Here is a 15,243-nt window from a genome sequence, read left to right on the forward strand (position 1 = left end):
TTGGCCAGGGATAAGCTCGTTGAAGAGAATAGATCTCTTGAGGAGTTTTGCAAATCCAACCTTCCTGAGGAGGATGAACCCACAAATATGTTTGTCTTGAATCGCTCCAGCTTGCTAGACAGGATTGGGGATCTTGAGACCAACCTGGTCGGTGCTGCCAAGCATGGTTTTGACAATGATGTCGCCCAGTTGAAGGTGGTCAACCCTGGTGTGGAGTTGTGCATTGAAGGGATCGGCTTACTCAAGTGGGTTGAAGATGGAGTTATCGTGTTCCCCCCCCCCCCCCTCGCTGAGATGAATGTTGATGGGCATGTTTATAACGCCCAAGTTGATGAGGCCTTGTAATTTCTTTTCTGAACAATTTATTTTTTTGCTGTGACCGGCCTTTGTGCCAATGACATTGTGCCCCCTTCGTGGTTAGCACCCAAACTTTGTAATTTACATTTTGGTTTGCTTTATTTGCTCGTTTCTTTATCATGTTTGCTTGAAAATGTATGTTTTATTTCCAAGTGTGATGTGTGATCCAAGTGCTCGTTGCGTGAGGCTTTCCGTCATAGAATTTGCTTTAAATCCTAAGTGTTTTTTAGCTATCTATTTCCTTGAATGTTTTAAGAATAATGATCTGTATGCTCGTATTATTGCCTAACTTAGATGTATGCTTATAGGACTTACTTGGTAATCAATCTGAGCAATGAATCAACAGTAGGTTTGATATGGTGGCGGTGAGGGCCTACCCCCGACAGTCGTTGCTTTATTAGGGTAAAGTGATGACTGGGGTTTTTAGCGATGATTGTGACCGCCATAATGATCAAATGCTTTAACTCGTTGTTTTGAATTAATGGTGTGCCCGTCCTCCCCCAAGTATTGTTTTGTTTTTTTAAAAAAACGAACACTTGCGCGTTATTTTTGCGTGGGGGATCCGAGCGTGAGAGTTCTAACTTTTACGTCGGATATTTAGAAGCTTTTCACATCCAAGAGATTGTTCATCTGAATCTGTGTTCAGAATTGTGTTCCGAACGTATAACGGTGGATAAACGAAAAATTAATTTTAATTAAATGCCCTGAGGCATGAATCACCCATCGCGAGCTGGGGTTCTACCTAACAATGTCGAGCAGTGATGTCGCAGCTGTGAGCGAACATACTGAGGAGTCAATAAATCTGTTTGTACTTAGATGTCATTTATCATTTAGATTAGTTTAGGATTCATAGTGGCACGAATTTCTTCCTCCGTTGTAAATGCTCACTTTGAGAGCGTATAGTTCGTTAGTCTAAACTGAGCACGTATAAGTTGTTCAGCTTTGTTGCCTTCTAACTGTAGTACCTCTTTAGTTTCTCGACGTTCCAGGTTCTAGGAACTGGACCTTTCCTAATGTTATCAAGGTTGTAGGCCCCGTCCTCATTTTCATTCGAATTCTGTAAGGACCCTCCCAGTTGGCAACGATTTTCCCTTCTTCAGAATCTTTCTGATTCCTTCGGAGGACGATATCGCCGACCTCAAACTCTCATTTCATTACCCTTTTGTTGTGTCGGGCAACTATGTTTTGCTTTAGAGCTAGTTCCCTTAGACATGCTTCACTCTTTATCTCATCGACAAACACGAGATCCTCACGTAGGTTTGCGGCATTGGCTTGGAAGTCTGTATCAGCGCCAGTCCGCAGATGAGTTCGTTTAACTCAATGGGGATGACCGCTTTCGTTCCATACGTGAGTCGAAATGGTGACTCGCCCGTAGTAGAGTGAGGTGTCGTTCGATAAGCCCAGATGACCATATGAAGTTCCTCAATGCAACTAGTTTTGGCATTGTCGAGTCTTCTTCGTATTCCTCTCAGAATTACTTTGTTCGGTGCTTCAGCAGCGCCATTAGCTTGAGGATGTTCAACAAAGGTGAAGCTTTGTTTTATGTTCAAATCTCTTAGGTAGTCCTAAAATCTGTGATCACTAAACTGACTTCTGTTGTCAGAAATTACGAGCGCTGGTGCTCCGAATCTTGCTAAGATGTTTCTGTTAAAGAAACAAAGTACGTTCTTGGCTGTGACTTTTGCTAGAGGCTCAACTTTGATCCATTTAGTAGAATAGTCTAATGCCACGACTAATTATTTTAGCTGTCCGACAGCTTTAGGAAATGGTCCCAAAAATGGATGCCCCATCATGCAAACAACCAAGGAGAAGTTAGTGATGTAAGTTCTGCTGAGGGGCGATATGCATATCCCCATGCCTTTGGCACTTATCACACGAGGTAACGTAGTCATTTGCGTCTTTCAGCATGGTAGGCCAGAAGTTTCCTGCTCGTAAAACCTTTTTGGCGAGGGCTTTGGTGCCAAGATGTTGCCCGCAAATACATTCGCGTGTTTCGGCTAGAGCTTCTTGGTCCTCGTTTGGCCTGAGACACTTGATTAGTGTTGTGATGAAACCTCTTTTGTATAAGGTTCCTTCCACTAAAGTGAACGAGCAGACTCTTCGTTTTAACTTTGTCCTTTCATAGGGATCCAAAGGGAGTTCTCCGCGCAGTCCTCGCCAGTCCTAAATTTCAGAGATCACATTGATTTCGAGGAGGTGAGATTTTTACCTTTGAACGCTTGGTTCTGTAAGGACTTCTTGAATTACAGTTTTGTTTCTGTTAACGGTTCACGTACTTGCTAGTTTTGAAAGAATGTTTGCCCTAACGTTCTGTTCGCAGGGAACATGTATCACCTTTTCAAAGTCGAACTCTTTCATTTTGGTTTATACTAGCTGGGCGTACTCTCGCAGATGCTCTTCCCTGAGTTGGTATTCGTCGGTGACTTGGGAGGCCACGAGTTGAGAATCTGTACAGATTTTGACCATTCTAGCTCCCGTATCTTTGGCGATCCGTAATCCTTCCAGGAAGGCTTCGTATTCCGCAGTGTTGCTTGTCATTGTAAAAGATAGTCTTAAGGACAATTCGATTATGATTCCTTCGTCATTTTCGACGATTATTCCGGCACTGCTCCATTTGGAATTGGATGATCCATCGACAAAGATGGTCCACATACCTTCTCCTTTTTTCCTCAGCTAGGAAAGTCATTTCGGCTATGAAGTCAGTGAACACTTGTGCCTTTAGTGCTTTCCGGGATTCGTAGTGTATGTCGAATTTAGATAATTCGAGCGACCACTTCATCATCCTTCCAGCGATATCTGGGCGACCCAAGATTTATCTTATGGGTTGATCGGTCCTGACCACAATTGTGTGAGCCATAAAGTATTGTCTTAGCCTTCGAGCTGTTGTTACTAGGGCGAGGGCCACCTTTTCAATCCTTTGGTACCTCGTTTCAGGCCCTAGTAAGGCTTTGATGTTGAAATAAGTAGGTTTCTAACCCTCCTGTGTCTCTCTGATTAGGATGGCACTGACCGCATCAGAGGAGACAAAGAGATATAATGTTTTACCTTGATCCGGTCTAACCAACACTGGCGGTTGGGATCGTGCATTTTTTAGGTGCGTTAGAGCACTTTCACATTTGTCGGTCCATTCAAATGTTGTTTCTTTCCTTGGAAGTTTGAAGAAAGGGAGAGCATGTTGAGTGGACTTGGCGACGAAGCGAGAGAGTGAGGTTAGCATCTCGTTAAGCGTTCGAATGTACTTTTTGGATTTTGGTGTGGGGAACTCCGTAAATGCTAGGCATTTGTCAAGATTGGCTTTGATTTCTCGTTCTATTAGATAGAAACTGAGGAATTTGCCCGCTTGTACCCCAAATGTGCACTTTTCATGATTTAACCTCATGTTGTATTTTCTGGTTTGTTCGAACACTCGTTTGAGATGGGCGGCATGATCGATCTCCTCTTTGGATTTTATGATCATATAGTCCACGTAAACCTCAAGAATGTCGCCCAGTAGTTTTTTTGTCGTATACTTTGTTCATCATTCGTTGATATGTGGCTCTTGCGTTTCTTATTCCAAAGGGCATTACTCGGTAGTAATAGTTCCCTGATTCAGTCATGAAAGCAGTTTTTTCTTCGTCGTGCTTGGCCATGGGTATTTGATTGTACCCAGAGTAGGCGTCCATGAATGACAAGAGTTTATAACTGGATGAATTATCAACTAGTTTATCTATGTTAGGAAGAGGATATGCATCTTTAGGGAAAGCCATGTTGAGATCGGTATAATCAACACACATACACCATTTTCCATTAGATTTTTTTCATTCAATTAGGTTTCAAATAATTTGCTTAGATCAATTGATTGCAAAATCTATTCAATTCTTCTATTTCACATGTATTGTGTTTTTCATTTGATAGCTTAGTAATTTTGTTCATATAGGTTTGGTTTGAAATTGTTTAAAAGGTTTGTACATTGTTCAAGGTTTTATTAAAGTTTGATTGTATATAAGATTTGTATCGTGAATCTCTCAATTCTAGATTAAATCTTATTGCACATAGATTTATCTTTTTGTATGTTGTTGTGATTGTTCGAGCACGTTTCCAATAGCCAATTTCGTTAAACTCACTTTTTATTAAACTCCGAAAAAACTTTCCAAAAAGCTATCCCCCCTCCTATCATATGATATTGTGGTGGCTATTCTATCTCCATTTATATGTCGAAGGTCGAGAAAGTTGCCTAAGTGGAATGTCACAAAACTCTCCCAAATCTTGAGAGAAAGTTTTTTAAGGATTTGCATTGAATTTGCAGTTGTGGTACGTTCTTGTTAGTTGGTTTGAAAGTAGGGTTATGGTATTGGTACATGTAGAGATGTCAAAACGGGACGGGCCGGCCCGCAAAAGCCAGAAAAACGTAGGGCTTGGACATAAAAATTTGGGCCCGTTTAAAACCGGGCCTTTTTAGCCCGAGCTCGTTAAGGCTCGAGCCCGTCGCGGGCTAGCTCGGTCGGGCCGCGGGTAACCCGTTTAATTTATAATTATTTTTTGACATTATAATTTCCTACTATCCACCATCATCAAGGTCCAAAAAAAAGAAAAAAACAAAGTGAGTGTTGCTTAAACTCAACCCAAATACTGATACATTAACTCCCTGTTATGAATTTTGTCAATGTTATTGCTTTGTATTTCCATTAGTTTATGTTATGTGTTGACATAAACTAATGGTTTATCCTTGAAGAATAAATTAAACAACAATGGTGTATCCGTGAATGGAGAAATAATAACTTCAGCTTGCCACTACTAGAAACTCTCGAATTTCCTGCGGAATTTTCTGCGGAATACACTGAAATTTCCGCAGGAAACCTGTTTCCTGCGGAATTTGCCAAGGATTTTGGTTCCCAGCTAATACCTTCGTGGGTAATTGTTTCCTGAGGATTTTTGGATCCGCAGGAAAGCTTCCTGCGAATATATCCACAGGAAATGTCATTAAATCCGCAGCTAAAGTTTGGTCAGTTTTACCTGCCCGTAAGCATGTTTACTGCGACTAATCCGCAGGTATTTCCGCAGCAAATGACGCAGGAAAATCCGCAGGAAATGCTTTCAAGAGGTAAAAAAAGCTGCTAAATCTGTAGCCCAGGCATTTAAATTTATTTAATTTAATAAAAGATAATACAGTTCAAAGCGTTTGATAATGTCATACAATAAACTATAGCCTTTAAAAACACTGAAATTTCAATAGAATGTTTTACAATTGAACTAAACATACAACAAAATATAAAACCCCAATTGATAATGTCTCATCCTTCTCAAAAGTTTGTTACACCAACACCACCTAACATATTTCCTATAATGGATCACACACATATAACATCTTCGACAATTCCCATTGTCAATGGATATGCTGCAAGATAGTTATTGCAAGATAGTGCATGCACCGTGTCCCAAACGAGTATCCATCAGTCACCTAGTGTTAACTACACACCATTGATATTGAATAACTGTTACAAAATGCATATAGTTATGTCACTTGATTTACTGGGGATGTTTGTTGCGTTACTTGGCCAAAGGTAGTTTTGTTTTGGGTCTTTTGTGTGTTTGTTTACGGCTGAACCTCTTTGTATTTTGCTGGCATATCTTGTGGCATTTTTAATTCAATTTTCCTTGAGTATATTATATATATAAAAAAACATTGGTAAATCGCTAATTGAGTTGTCGGTAGGTATTTTTTAGTGCAATTTTTTATTTTTAAATTCAAAGTTTTAAGTAACCGGGCCAGCCCGAAAGCCCGTAGCCCGCAAAGGGCCGGGCTTGGACAAATATTTTTGAGCTCGTTTATCTTTCGGGCCTTTTTGTCCCGGCCCGCAAAAGCCCGAGCCCGTCATGGGCTAGCCCATCGTGGGCCGGGTAGCCAGTTTTGACAGCTCTATATGTGACATTATGTCCGCAGAAGAAAATCAGAGTTAGGTTTTGGTGATAGTTGGGAGAAATATTTCTTAGAAGGTAAGTAAATGTACAATGTAAAATCACACTAAAATTCGAACAATAATTTCTAGGGTTAATTATGTTTTTGGTCCCTACAAAATTGCGACCTTGTAAGTTTAGTCCTTACTTAATTTTAATAGCATTTTTAATCCCTACAAAAAATTTCTGCACTCAATATTAGTCCTTACTCAATCCAAATTTTTTTTAATTTATGCTTAAACTCTTAAGTTTTTCAACAATTTTTTACAGGCGTGTTAAGAACGTTATTAAAAGGTCCTCCGAAAAAAATATCGCAAAAATTTGATTTCTACATCCATATTTTTGTTACTTATATATTAAACGTTTGTCGTTTTAAAAAATTCATATTTAATTTATTTCGTGTTAAAAAATTATAGATTTTAGTAAATGAACCATTCATAGTGTTCTAAACTTGTATAAAAAGAATCGTTAAAAAAATTAAGAGTTTAAGGATAATTAAACAAAATTTATTTTAGCAGGGACTAAAATTATAAGTAAATTTTTTTTTGTAGGGATTAAAAATGCTATTAAAATTAAGTAAGGACTAAACTTACAAGGTCGCAATTTTGTAGGGACCAAAAACATAATTAACCCTAATTTCTATAGTCATTATTGTAAGCAGTGATAATTGCATTGTACTGCAATAACCATAGGTAAAGATCACAAATAAATAAGAAAAGTAAAGGTAACAAACCAAAATTGATAATTTTTGAAACCAAATAACATGCAAACAGTAATTAAGTTTGCTGACATGAAAGTTCATCAACTCTATTGTAAACAAATGGTTATTATTCAGCAACATAAACATTATTAAAGCATGATCAATCTTGATAGCAAAACTCTACTATCACATCACAATCATCAAAGAAACAAAATTGAAGTTTTACAAAACAACATCATGGAGAATACTGAGACGTCCCAACAACTTGAAGTGGTTGTGCAAGTGGTAGCTTGCGAATATATTTTCTAGCCCAAACATGCTTTCCATTAATGGAGAATTTCATTCTTGAATTGTAGTCAAGGAAATGATCAATTACATCCATAGCCTCAGGACGAACAACAAGACGAGCATACAATGATTGCTTTGGTGGATTCACTTCTTGCATTATCAGGTTGTCAATGATATTTCCAAATTTCCTGTTTGGACAACAAACACAAGTAAAAAAAAAATTAGGAAATAAATCAGGAGATGATTAATAGGAGAATAATATGATAAAGAAAAACATAGAGTTAGCTGCTTTATAAAATGTGATATTGATTATAAATTAACAAAGTAAAAAACAATGTGTGTGTCCCTTGAGCTTAGCTCAGTTGACACGAACATTGCATAATATATGCAGGGAGTATGGTTCGAACCTCGGACACTCTATTTATTCACTTTTAAAAAGTGCATTTCTAACCACTAAGCTAGTTGACCAAAACAACAATGTGTATTTTTATTATATTAAATTTTCAGAAAATAGAAAATTCATATATATTATACATAAAATAAAACTAAATAAATATAAGCACTAAAATTTATATATAAATAAATAATCAGTAAAATAAGCACTTATATCCGGAATTTTTTTTGGATAAGGCAAGAAGTAGAGTAGACATCAAGGAGCCCAGAGACATCCTAACTAGGTTGACACCCCACTGAGATTCTTATCCTTTGCCGTCTACTTCATATATATCCGGAATTAACAGTAAAAGAATAAAGTTAATATATTGTTAATAAAATTTCAAAACGAAGTAAATCACACACACACACACACACACACACACACATATATATATATATATATATATATATATATATATATATATCAGTGTGAGCGTGTGTGTGAGAAAGAGACAAAGGAGGTTAATAAACAAGTAAAAAATGAAAAAGAGTACCTTGTGAAGAATTCTCTAATTTCATTCTCAGAAATAGGATAGCCTTTAGAAAATGTCATGAAGAGGGTCCTATCATCAACTAGCTTCTTAATCTCCTTCCTCGTATCATCACCATTACCAGTAGAAGTAACAATTCCAGTATCAGCAATATAAATATCATCTAAATTTAAATTTGCCAAAATTTCATTAACTTGTGGCACATCTATTTGTTGTTCCATCATTGGAATAACATTAGGAGAAAAAGGCACCATATTAGATTGAATGTGGGTAGCAATATTAACATCCCCATAAATATTTGCAAGATATAAATCTTGCTCTTTCATAGTCCTATCATGATTCACTTTTTCAATAACATCTGTAAAAGTTCTAACGCATACATCATTGATGATCTTGGTGACACCAGTGATCACTTCGAGGCGTTTTTCATGGAAAAACTCGAGCGTCACATTGAAACGACATATGTGTTGAATCAAGGGCAACTTCGATTTGCCTACGAAAGTGCTAGGGTAATGAGAACTCCCAATGCAATTCAGAATGACAACAGCCTCGTCAGCAAGGTTGCCAAGCATAACATCCGACCATTGTTGAAGAATCTTTGCTACTAAATTATAGTATTTGGATTTCCTCTCAAGCCACATGAGGAAGGCCATTACATTTATTGACTGAGAGATCTCACGATCAAGCGCGACCAGCAAACGAGTGAAGAGTTGTCGATCAACACTATAAAACAAATTAAACTCTTCTTTGGTCACAATCACAGTGAAATTTGGGAGTGGATTTGAAGGAATTGATGGTACAATAGAAGACATTTTTAGATGAAGGTGATGATGATAATGATGATGATGAAGATGATGGTGGTTGTGGTGATGATTATGAAGATTGATAGCTATGATTTATAAAGTTGTGGTATTTTTAAAATAATTTTTTTTTTAATTCTTTTCTAAAAAATAAATTGTTTTGACTAATTTTTTTAAATTAATTTTTTTTTAGTAATCTTTGAAAGGTAAATTGTTAGCGATAATATTTTTATTGTAATAATGGTAATATTTTTCTAAGTATGAATTTATTCTAAAATACATTAAAATTTCTTTTCTAATTTTTTTCCCAGTTTTTATTTTTGTTATTTCTTTTAAAATTGTAACAATTTTGCAATTCATTTAGATTTTATTTTATGTGTTTTCTTTATTCAGGGGATAGTTTTTCGAATATTATTGTTATAGAAAAATATGCTAAAGGGATTATGGAATTTTCCAACTCTTTGGAGAAAATGGATTATGGAATGTATTGGAACAGCTACAGCTGCGGTCCTTGTTAACGGGTGTCCGACGGAGGAGTTTCCTATTCAGAGGGGACTTCGCCAAGGGGATCCTCTTTCGCCATTTTTATTCTTATTGGCGGCGGAGGGTTTTGACGTTCTGATGAAGGCTTCTGTGTCTAATAATATTTTTCAGCCGTATGGTGTAGGATCTCAAGGGGAGGTTAGGTTGTCTCATCTTCAGTTTGCGGATGATACTCTTATTATTGGTGGAAAAAGTTGGTTGAATGTCCGCACGATTAGGGCTGTTTTGCTTCTTCTTGAGGAGGTTTCGGGGTTGAAGGTAAATTTTAATAAAAGTATGCTGACGGGTGTAAACATTTCCACAACATGGTTATCAGAAGCGGCTGCAGTGTTGAATTGTAAAAATGGTTTATTGCCTTTTGTGTATCTGGGGTTACCTATTGGAGGTGATGATAGGAAACTTTGTTTTTGGAAACCTGTGCTGGATCGTATTACTGCTAGATTGTCGTCATGGAACAATAAATATCTATCTTCTGGTGGTCGTCTGGTTCTTTTGAAGTCTGTCCTGTCTTCTCTTCCGGTTTACTTTCTTTCCTTCTTCAAGGCACCTACAGGTATAATCTCCTCTATCGAATCTATTTTTAAAAAAAATTTTTGGGGTGGGTGTGAGGTCTCTAAAAAAATTGCTTGGATTAAATGGGATTCTGTATGTTTACCTATGATTAGAGGTGGTTTGGGGGTTCGGAGGTTAGGGGAATTTAATTTTTCTTTATTAGGTAAGTGGTGCTGGAGGATGTTGCTGGACAAGGATGGGTTGTGGTATCGTGTCTTAAAGGCACGGTATGGGGAAGTTGGAGGTCGGTTACAGGAGGGGGGACGACATTCATCTAGGTGGTGGAGAATGATTTGTAATGTAAGGGAAGGAAGTGGGTTAGAGGTTGGAAGGTGGTTTGATGACAACATTAGGCGGGTGATAGGTAACGGTAGGAATACTTTCTTTTGGACAGATAACTGGTTAGGTGGAGTTCCTTTAAAAATTCAGTTTAGCCGCCTTTACGAGTTAGCTGTTCATAAGGAGTGTACGGTGGAGGATATGGCGAGAGCAGGGTGGGAGGAGGGAGGAGGTGGTTGGGTGTGGAGGCGTCGTTTATTGGCTTGGGAGGAGGATGGTGTGAGGGAGTGTGTTACTCTGTTAAATAATATTGTTTTGCAGGATAATATCCAGGATCAGTGGCGGTGGTTACTCGACCCAATCCATGGCTATACGGTTAAGGGGACTTATTGTTTCTTAACTAATTCGGCGGTTCAAGTATCTACCGGCGCCGGGCTTGATGTGTGGCACAAATGTGTTCCTACCAAGGTGTCTGTGTTTGCTTGGCGCCTTCTCCAAGATAGAGTTCCTACTAGAGCAAATTTGGTGCGTCGTCAAGTGTTACAGACTGCTGACATTCTATGTGTTGGGGGGTGTGGTGTACCTGAGACGGTGGATCATCTTTTCATTGGGTGTACTGTCTTTGGGAAAGTTTGGTACCTAGTGTGTCATTGGCTAGGTATCCCTTGTGTGTTTCATGGTTCGGTAAAACAACATTTCGTTCAGTTTATTAATTTGGCAGGTTTGCCACGAGCATCTCATGTCTACTTGAAGGTTATTTGGTTGGCTTGTATTTGGGCAATCTGGAAGGAGAGAAATAACAGTGTATTCAAAAGTACGGTTAGTGATCCTCTCAGCATTGTTGAAAGGGTGAAGCTAAACTCCTTCTTATGGCTTTCTTCAAATGTTGTTACTATTTCTTTTGGTTTTCATGACTGGTGGAGATACCCACTATTTTGTATGGGTATCATGTAATTTTTAATTTTTTTTTCCTTTGGTGCGGGCATTGTTGTTAGGTGCCCGTAGTTTGTATCAGACTTTGGGTGTTTCATCACTTTAGCACACCTTGTGCGGGGTGAACCACCTCTCTTTTGAGCAATATATTCCATTTTGATTTGTTCAAAAAAAAAAAAAAAAAAAGAAAAATATGCTAAAAGATCAAATATTAAAAAACAATATATTTATAATTAATATAGTAGCAATAATATTTGTATGCTTTAGTCAAAAAAATAATTTATGTTGCAAAAATATATTTGAATAAAAAAATGATAACATTTGGAAAGATATGTAAAATGAATTCAACAACGTTCAAAGCCTTCCATGTTAATTTTTATAAGTTTCACCAAAGCCTTCCAAATACACATATTCAACATATAATATTTGACTACATATTTATTTATTTTTTTGAAAGTTTGACCGGATATTTTCATGAACATAAATTCATTCAACTTTTTTTCGAAGGATAAATTCATTCAACTTTCTAAGTTAATTTTTCATTTTAATATATATTATAACATTCATTGAATGTTTTTTTAATGGAACATTCATTGAATGTTTTGTTTGTTTTATTATTACCACGAATGTTTAATTATAATATTTAGACTATGATATAATAATAATAATAATAATAATAATAATAATAATAATAATAATAATAATAATAATAATAATAATAATAATAGTAATAATAATAATCATGATGATGATGATGATGATGATAAAAATAATATATACTATATATAAAGAAAATAACCTTTTTCAGCTCTTCTGGATTGCTTTTTCTCTTTCCAAAAATGACATCAATTTTGAATACAAATAGCACATGTAACAAATAACTAAGAATAAATTTAAACATTAAAAAAATGTAACAAGTAACAAATAACTAAGAATAAATTTAAACATTAAAAAAATGTAACAAACACGATATGAGAATATTATATATATATATATATATATATATATATATATATATGTTTGGTTTATTTTTCTTTTATCATTTAAAAAGTGTAACAAATTAGATGAATATATTTATACTTACTTTTTCATTATCCCAATTATGCCCTTAAACAACTTTTAGTATAATAAAGATCCTTGTTGGTATCATTAAAAAAATAATTTAGATTTTTTTTGTTATATTGTTGGTGTCATTGAAATAAATAATCATGATTAGTTTGATTTGTTATAACTTTTTTTTTAAGCAAGGAGAGAGGACAGGCATTAAGAGGCAACTTCGACATCCCAACTAGGATGGCACCCCGAGAAGCCTCCATCCTATCCCGTCAAACTCAAGAAATTTTATTAAAAAAGGGGGAAAAATAATTACAAAGGAGGGGGACTAGGCCAAAACCCTCAAAAGAAAGCAGAAAGGAAAAAAAAGCAGAAATAAAAACAACCAAAAAACAGATTATGGAAATCTGTAGTTAGGTAAACCACAATTATCCCTAAAGAAATCAACCTTCAAATCCTCTAGAAGAGTAAGCAAAGGATTATGAGATAGATATAAATTCTTTAAAGCAATCCGAGTATCAGAATCACCAATACCTCTAACATTCCAATAGAGAAAATTCATTGATCAGTCGAATGAGGATCATTCCGAGCACGAGTTTTAGGAGGCTGCTTCGGCAAGACTAGTTGCAATTTATGTTTCTGTTTTTGCGTCCTAGTTAGGACCGGCGTGAAATCTTCATCAGCTGATCTTTTGTCATATTCACGAACTCTTTCCCATAAGTCTAAACCGTGATGAATATTTTTGCTGGGATGAACTTCTTGTTGTTGTAAACTAGCAACCACTTGCTCCTCTTGAATTGTCATGGGCATGCTAACATTTTCAGTAAGGGGTTGTTCAATAACCACAGGTAAAACGAAAGAACCGCGTGAATCAGAATGCACATCAACATGCTCAACAATCGTATCTATCTGAACCTGAGCCGATTCTACAGACACCTCGTGCACCTCAATATTATTAACAGGGGATGAATGTGATACATATGCTCATGGGAACCCTTGGGACTCTCCACCAGCTCCCGCGGGATCGAATGATTGTGTTCCACATCATCAGAAAGCGTAACAGTAACATCGTCCTCCATGGGGTTCTCCAAATCCTCCCACGATGTCTGATGCAACCGCTCCGCTCTCTCAGAATGCACGTCATCGTGCGCAACAGGGGAAACAACCTCTAACACTGGCGTAACATGTGGCAGCTCCTCAGGAGAAATTCTGTCAAACACATTGTGTAATGGAAAGCTGAAAGAGTTTGACGACAAAGACGGCATGGACACGTCTGTTTGAGAAGTAGCCACTGTTGATGTAACAATAGGTACCGGCATAATTTGATTAGTAGCAGCTGTTGTAGAAGAAACAATAGGAATCGTAGCCAGTGTTGTCAAATGAGAAGGAGTCGTGACCCTCTGGGTAGTAGTAACTGTGGAGGTAATAGGAGCCGGGACCCATGTCCAATTAGCTCCATTCGCCGAAGTTGAGGCCCCCACATCACCATGTTGTCGTGATTGCTTAGGGAGGGGAACAACTTCGGCTACAATAGGTTGTTTCCTATGATCATTCTTTTCCTTTGCTGTCTGCGGGTGCAGCCACCTACAAGTGGTGACATTGTGTCCAATAGAATAGCAATGATGGAAAAATATAGGTCTCCTTTCATATTGAACTTCCACTTTGAAAGCAAAACCATCCCGCTCGACAAGAATTTCGTCATATGCCCTTTTTGATAAATCAATGTCAACTAAAATGCGGGTATAGTGAACAAAGGTACGGTTACGTGTGGGGCCATCAAGGTCAATAGGAGTGCCAACCGCACTTGCGATTTCCTTCAAAGTTCTCTCCCACCAATACTCTTGTGGTAGCTCAACCAAGCGAATCCATATTGATACATGTGTCTGCTTCTGATAGTGATAGTTGAAGTCCTTGGTCCACTGAGACAGTCGTAACAAACCCGGCTTAAGATTGATGGTGCCTGCTGCCCATATTTTGTGTAAATCATCATCCAAATCAAAATGGAAGTCATAGTAACCTCTGCCGAGTGGTACCATTTTCCAGATAGCCTTTGTTTTCCAAATCCTGCCTAATTTGGAACTCAAGTCACGTGCAGAATACGGTTTGTCCCCTTAATTTGTTCAATGTCAATCTCGCCTGTAACGCATTCTTGCACTCCTCCACACCCCGGTGGTATTCATCTTGGCCAATTAGGATACTCAATGCATCGCCTTTGATGCAAGGCGTTGGGAACGGCCTATCATCATTCGAATTTTGTCATGTCAATGCCGCTGCAAATGATTTTGGTGGTGGTGCATGTGCTTGCACAATTGTTGTAGATACGGTGTCAGACACACACGGCCAGGGGCACGTGTATGCCATCAAAGGCTTGCCTACGCTTCACCAGACCTAGTTCTAGGAATGAGTATTGCGTGTCTCTGTTTTTGTAATGTCGAAGGACACTAATGCTACTGCGCGAACTCAAATCGAAGAACCAGGTAAGGGAATTGTGACAAGACTGAGTGAGAGAACAATGTGCAACAGGAAAAAATAGGAAACAGAAGTTGAGCAGAACCTTATCGCCGATCAACAAGTTCTCTCAATCGCAAGTCTCCCCAAACACTTGAATAATCAAATTGAGTTAAATTAACAAAGCCAATCGGTGGATCTCAATTCAAAAAGAGATGCAATTGGTGGACCAATTCAATGCAAAGCAACAAACATTAATATTTTTAGTTTTAATCCAAATCAAAATTTCATAAAAAAAACAGTATAATTGGGATAATGAAAAAGTAAGTATAAATATAATAATAATAATAATAATAATAATAATAATAATAATAATAATAATAATAATAATAATAATAATAATAATAATAATAATAATAATAATAATAAT

At 37.2% G+C, this 15,243-nt stretch overlaps 1 protein-coding gene and 1 pseudogene across 1 annotated transcript; both read right to left on the reverse strand.

Moving 5' to 3' along the window:
- Positions 1-7,022: 7,022 nt before the first annotated feature.
- On the reverse strand, positions 7,023-9,404 carry LOC146954546 (Rho guanine nucleotide exchange factor). The gene is made up of 2 exons (XM_085758124.1): positions 8,209-9,404; positions 7,023-7,467 (listed from the first exon to the last, which is right to left on the reverse strand). The coding sequence occupies exons 1-2, from the start codon at positions 9,015-9,017 to the stop codon at positions 7,227-7,229; spliced, it is 1,050 nt and encodes a 349-aa protein (XP_085614250.1). The 5' UTR covers positions 9,018-9,404; the 3' UTR covers positions 7,023-7,226.
- Positions 9,405-12,782: 3,378 nt separating this feature from the next.
- Positions 12,783-14,401, reverse strand: LOC146954547 (uncharacterized; annotated as a pseudogene).
- Positions 14,402-15,243: the final 842 nt, after the last annotated feature.

This window comes from Medicago sativa, chromosome 1 (genome assembly GCF_051527215.1).
Source record: "Medicago sativa cultivar Bolivia chromosome 1, Bolivia_mono, whole genome shotgun sequence".
NCBI lineage: Eukaryota > Viridiplantae > Streptophyta > Magnoliopsida > Fabales > Fabaceae > Medicago > Medicago sativa.